The following is a 6,732-nucleotide window of genomic DNA, read 5'->3' as shown; positions in this document are numbered from 1 at the left end:
GCGGCCTTAAAGCGGCAGCGACCGCGCGGGGCGAGGGGGGCTCAAAATGGCGGCGGCAACGAGCCCGGGCGCCTCATCTTCCCTGGCAGAATTCAGATAACCCGGCCGCGGGCCCTGCCGGTGCCGCGATTAACCGAAAACGTGGCGCTGCCTCACCTCGCTCCCCCGGCAGCGCCTGGCTCCTGCTTGCGCTGCAGGGCTCGCTGCCCCGGCACGCACACGCGCTGGGGAGGCGCGTTTTGGCTGGGCTGTACGGGAGCGGCGTGTTACCAGCCTCTGTAGGGCAGCGGCTTTCAAATCTGAGGGGTGAATCGAAGTGCCGAGTGCTGCCTAATCAAAAAAAGGTATTTCTGGTGTTTCGAATCAAGTTCCTTTTTGGAATGCAAGCGTTAGCCCTTCCAACGCTTTCATGTAATCCACGTACATTTTCAATGTAATTCCTTCTGACAAAAAATCTAACAATCTGGCTTGACTTCTAGCAGTTTGTAAGCAAAAGATGTTGTGTGGTACAGGGAACAGGGTGACTTAAGCATTTGAAACCACTCAAAGAGTATGTAAGAGTAACCTTTCACTCAGTAGGAAGAACCCTAACCCTCTGTGGAGTCACTGGATTCCCTTGTTTTATAAATGCTTTTCTGCTGGTCTGTTTAGTCTTGGATTTCAGTAATTAACTACTAGGGTTTACATCACAATCCTTTCACAAGTAAAGTTAAAAGGAAATTACGAGACTGACTAACTAAGCAAAACTTTAATGTTGGTTTAATTCAGTTAATAATGACGGGAATAATTAATGCATCATTACTTAAATAGGTACCAATGTTGAAACTAAGGAATAAGATAATTTTGAATTACATTCAAGTAGCTAAAGAACTGCAGAAATGTTTTAGAGCCCACTGCACAAATAAACAGATCTGGTGAGCCAGAGGATATGCTCAGTGGAAGGATTTTCAGCTTTTCTGTTTGCTTACACTTCCCTTTCCCTGTTTCTCCAAACCACTCCTTTTCCTAACATCAGCAGATTAATGCCCTCCCCATGCTTCCATGAATTCTTTTTTTGGAACTTTACGCACAGTAGTGGCTACGTTAATTCTCCCTTTTCCAAAGAAGAACATACACTGCAAAATAAGGATTTATCTGAAAATGTTTATGCTTTTGTTCTTGCTGATTCATAGCTGACAAGTATTCTTTTAAGCTTTTTCTGTCAATCTCCATTTTGTTAAAAGTTATTTTAACTTTTTTTTAAACAAAAATCTTTTCTTCCAAAATAAGTTTGGAGTAATATATTGTCTCCTACAAAGGTGTAGGAGGTTTTGCTTGAGTATGTGATCTAGCTGCTCCTTCCTACTATTGCAGGAATACATTGCAGCCCTATTTGCATTGCAGCCCTGTACTGCGTCTTCTGTAGAGTTTGTGCCTATGCAGTAGTGGCTAACTTGTTAATGTCATTATCCTCATAAGTTCTACAAATCCTGAATTAAATTAAAATTAGGATGGCCTTGTAAAAATAGATTTGACTTCGAGATTAATTATTAAAGCCTCCAAACAGGCCAGAGTGCTGGAACTATTTCCCATTTGTCCGTTGATGTATGTTGAAATAAACATATATTTCAGCTACCTTACGTCCTTGGATTTAGTGTCCCTCTCCAAAGGCATTTATCTCCCATAATCAATGAGGGATTTTTGCTGACTGTTGTAGCATGATGCTAGACTTTAGGATTATAGCTGAGGCACAGTCTGTAGAGTCATCTTGCCGTCAGGTGCTCCTGCCCTGCAGAGCTGCAAGAAGATATCTGCTGAATCACCCTGGCTTGATTTAAACACCCAGCCTAGCATTCAAGAGAGTTTGGCAAACCAAAACTGAGAGAAGGGATTATGGCAGAGCTGCTGAACAGACGTACTAGGCACTCCTGCTTCTAGAGAGAAAGCTTAGGCTGAGATCTGTAACTGGTATTAAAATGTCTGTGTCTTCTGCCCTTGGGTGGGTATTAATGGAAACTGCTTTCACTTAGTGAAATGCCAGACATTCACAACCTAATTTGAGAGATAAGACTTAGTCAACGACTTTTTCTGGAGGCTGAGGAAGAACTTTGATCATTGTTAAGTGGAGGCTTGGGTACTAAATAGCTGATGTGCTTCTTAATTAATTTGTTCTGTCTCAGGAGATCTTAAGTACTATGCATGTGGTACAGTGTCTTGTATAGGAATCACCCTGTGAAAGCACCGAGTAAAAATACCTTTACATGTTGTAGAAATTGCATAATCAGAGAACTAAAGTTGGTCCAAAACTACCACCGCTTTATAGAGTTTAAGTGTAGCTTAGAATGTAGAAAAAGAAGCTGAAGTTATGTATTTTGTGTGGCAGAGATTTCCTTATTTGCACATCTAAGATGCATCAGTGGTTTCCTGGAACAGCAGACAGCAAATACAACCGTTAGGCTAAAAAGGTCGAATACAACATCTTAAATGTAGTTAGGCACTCCTTAGTTTAATGTTGTAAAGAGCACTGGCAACAAGACCACACTGATCAATTTACAGATTTTTCTACCAGTGCATTGATCCAGAAAGTATTAAAAAAAATTTGAAGATTTTGCTATTGGGATTTTCATTTTCTTAGCACTTAGAAAATCATCCTTGCTTCCTCAAATCTGTGGGTATGCACGCATGCACATTTTAAAATAAATAAAATAAAATAAAAAAACACATGGAATCTGTCCTTTCCCTTTTCTTGGCTGAGACAGATGACTAGGACACTGTGGGCCCTGCATGCGGGCCACTGCTGTTGCATTCTCTTCTCCTGGTTGCCAAGTCTCTCCCACTAAGCAAATGCAGTGTAATTCACTTAACTGACACCTTGATGGATTGCCAGGGAAAAAGGTATTGTGCCAGACATTTCAGAGATTGCACAGATCAACTGGTGCAGCTACACTGAAAAAGTCTTCTAAAAGGACACGTATCTAAGCCTCTAGCATTCTTCATTTGCTAGCAAGTTTTCCTTCTGCACGACTTAATGCATACATACTGTTATTTTTTTCTAGATTGTGGCTGCAGAGTGTAAGTAACTGATCTGAACCTTGTTTTTTGTTACAAATTTCAAGAGACCAAGTCCATTTTTATGACTCCTTGCCAAGGTCATTATTTTTATTTTGTTGCTTTTAGAATAAGGCATTCCATATGTAGGCAAAACTCTCGTTTTATTTGAAGAGAGTGAAGTAATCCCATTTGTGTATTAAGGTAAAATATTGTAGCAGCTTCCTTACAGAATGAGTTGCCATTTCGTGTGAATTTCATTTTTTTTTTCTAAAATAGAAAAGACTTAGGCCTGTCAACTCACAGATGCTCCATGAAGCAGGTATTTTCCTTGCTGACGATGCTGACTTCCAAGGACAGCTGAGACATACAGGAAGAGAAAATCATGACAGGTCGAACACAGGTATGAGAAGAAAAGTTCCAAGTGTGGGAAGGCTTTGAGGGCTTTATAGAAGTGGAGAAGCCAAGTTTGAGAAGGAGAGAAAAAAAAATAGAATAAAAACTAGAAAAAAGAACTAGAAAAAAAATAGATAGCAAAACACTATACAAGACAGGGAGAAATTAAGTACCTGTGTGGAAGAACAAAGATGACCCAGGACATAGAAGGTGAGCCTAAAGAGGAGAGGATTTCAAAGGCTCTGATTTTTATGACGTGTGAAAAAAGAATCCCATTGATTTTAAGAGACTTTTGATTGTCTGCAGTGAGAAATCAAAGTCAGGAATGCTGTTTCTGCTGTACTAAAAAAGAAAGATGACTTCAGCAGCACTGATGTTTCAGATAAGGATTCTTTCAAATCATCTTACTTTAAAACAAAAATAAGACACAACATAGAGATAGAAAGCATAAGCTAAACAATGTTGGAGTTAGAATAAGACATTAATGAGGCAATAAATGCAGCAGAGACCCTTATTTGAGCTACAGGGACGTGACTCACTATGAATTTAAAAAAATATTTAGGAAGGAAGCAGTGCGTGCATGTGGAACGCATATAGAAAGAAAGCTCAGAACCTTCAGAAGACACCAACCCTGAAGTGCTCCTAAGATCTATGCAAGGGGAGTTGTCCCAGAAACAAAATGAAGCAATTCAGAAGGGAAAAAAAGGCATTAAAAAAAAAAATCTTCTACACCAATGTAAGTAGATAAACCATGGAATTAGATGAGATTCTACTAAGAACATAATGCATGGAGAAAAATGTGGGAAGGGGAAAGGGAGGGACTAGGATGGTGTTGCAGAGATATCATTAAGAAAATTTGAACCCAGGACAGCAATGGATTAACAGCATCTCCTCCATAGTCGTGTGATCAGTAGTTTTGGCTGTTTCTGGTTAGCAAGTGCTAATAGATCACCAAAAAGGAATTTCTATAAGCAAATTACTGCCACTATTTGACATTAAGTAGCAATTTTAGAAGCAGTTCATGTTAAGGAAGGTAGTTAAGGCAGCAAACTGTATGCTGTGGTTTGAGATGATTCAGGGTTAGAATTCCTAGTCTAGTTTGCAGAAGTAGCCCTGGAGTCTGTCTAGGACTGCAGGAAGCTTGGAATCAGAGAAATCTGTATGGCTGAGAAGCAGTATCTTGTGCCTCCAGCACAGGCACATCCTATCTCTTCATGGTTATCTTCAGTGCACAGGCATCTTGGGGGACGATACTGGGAAGAAGACAATGCTATGCACATACCAGTAAGTTACCCTACAAAAAAAAATATAGTGGAGGTTCACAAGCACCGGCCTGATAATATTGCAGGGGTTAAAATCTAGAATGGTATAAAAATGCAACCGATCCTCTTCTGTTCAGAAACCAAAAGGATGGAGAAATTGCCCTCATGGCTGTAGCTGTTTTTTTTGAACTACCACTCTGCAGTTTAATCATGCATTTATACAATTAATTATAAATTAGCAGAATAATCAAATACTGAATGCAAAATGTTTTTTTAATCAGCTTAATAACAGCAAGCTAAAAGTTCTGTAAACCATATTTTATGATATATTAAGATGGTTGTTAAATAGAGATAAGCTGTATTTTCTTTGCACTATACAAAGATTACATACGACCTGTACTCTACAACAGATTTTATTTTCTGTGTACAAGATGCATGTGCTTTACTGACCTTAACATTACTTATGTTTTCAAAGGCAAGTACAGATAAACCAGACAAAAAACTATTAGGCCTTTCTGGTACTCCAAATATGTTCATCTTGATACTTCAGAAGGTATATATTAAGGTAAAGCGAATACGCTTACAGCTTTTAATTAAGGAAAGGAACATAGCCTGGTGGCTATGTTCAATGCAGGTACTTTTGCCTTGTACTTACCCGCCTCGTTGTAGCTGCAGGTTGAGTAAAGATGATGATCTGTTTGCTCCCTTTTGCAACAAAGAGACTGTTAGCTTCTACTATGCAAAGTGTCCTGGGTACACTTGCAAAGTTTTTTAATAACAGCAGCTAGAGTACCATAGTGGAAACTACCCAGTTTTTCCTGCTTATGTAAAGATACTAAAATCATCTGGAAAATAGTGTTCTTACTGTGGAACAAATTACTCAGCTTCCATGTAGTAGTGAATTTTGCTGACTGTGACATATTTGAGAATACAAGCTACATTGGATATTTGATAGAGATCGGTATGCAGGACAAATTAACCAAAGCCTGGACAACTATAATAAACAAGAATCCTCATGTGGATTTGCTGACTGAGCAGCACCTTCCCAAACAGAACTGGCAGCCATTCAACCTGCTGCTGCTGTTGTGAGGAAACTTCTTCGAGGTTGGCTTTTTCTTTTTCTTTTTTTTATGAATGGATGTTTATTGACTTTCCAGATGACATTACTAATCCACGTAAACAGGATGTTTACTTTGCACATAATAGAAAGTGTAAACAGAAATATGAGCATCAGTATATGCTCACTTCTTCAATGGTGACCCAGCACTCGCCTTCTAAAAAACAAGTCCTCTTGTTGTCAATTTGCACTTCCATTCTGAACCATTTGTAGATACTCCTTGTGTAGCTTTTCTTGGGTTTCATAAACTTTCTTTAGCTTCTTAATTTGTCCTTTGCTGAGTTCTTTGCCTTCTGCATCATGCGTGGGAAATCCCTGAAATATAAAAATTATATTTAAGATAAATTCTTGGACTGCTTTTGCTCCTTATAGAATTCTGTTTTCCGCAGATGAATCATGTTTGAATAAGATAGGAAGAAAATGTCATAAGTAATGACAAACTGTCAGGGTAGGGTGCATCATGGTTAATTTTAGTCACCCAGAAGTTTGACAAGTAACTTGGACTACTTGCATATGTTCCCTTCCTATTTTCTGTCCTGTACTAAGGGAAGTTTAGGCAACTAATTTCTAGATGGTTATAGTTAAAAGAATAATAACTAATCCCTAAACAGATGGTTAAAACACCACTTTTAATGATACTAACATATTAAATCCAAGGCTTAAAGCAAAAGCAATAAGAGAAGAGATTTGTGTTCTTGATGGAGAAAGTACGATCACAGTTTCTAGGGACCTTCTCCTTGGCTTACGTGCCTATTTTCCTTATTTACACTCTATTCTTACTTGCCCCCAGGGCCTGAATTTGAATGGGTGAAGAGGACAGGCAGAAATAGAATCAATGTCCCAGATCAAGCACTCAAGTAACAGTGCTTTGTTTTTTCCAAATAATGCCTTTTATCCTCACAGGAGCAACCAGAGCCAAGTTGCCAGTAC

General features: G+C 39.1%; 1 protein-coding gene across 2 annotated transcripts in view; it reads right to left on the bottom strand.

Moving 5' to 3' along the window:
- Window positions 1-4,940: 4,940 nt before the first annotated feature.
- The window catches only part of CARS1 (cysteinyl-tRNA synthetase 1), a 34,399-nt gene continuing 32,607 nt past the window's right edge, over window positions 4,941-6,732 (bottom strand). For both annotated transcript variants that reach the window (XM_083839001.1, XM_083839002.1), the window contains one exon: window positions 4,941-6,117. In XM_083839001.1, coding sequence (XP_083695127.1) covers window positions 5,983-6,117 — 135 coding nt within the window. In that variant the 3' untranslated portion in view covers window positions 4,941-5,982. The remainder of the gene's footprint in view (window positions 6,118-6,732) is intronic.

The sequence above is a fragment of the Anser anser genome, assembly GCF_964211835.1.
Source record: "Anser anser genome assembly, chromosome: 5".
Classification (NCBI taxonomy): domain Eukaryota; kingdom Metazoa; phylum Chordata; class Aves; order Anseriformes; family Anatidae; genus Anser; species Anser anser.
This window is presented reverse-complemented; position numbering and strand designations above follow the sequence as displayed.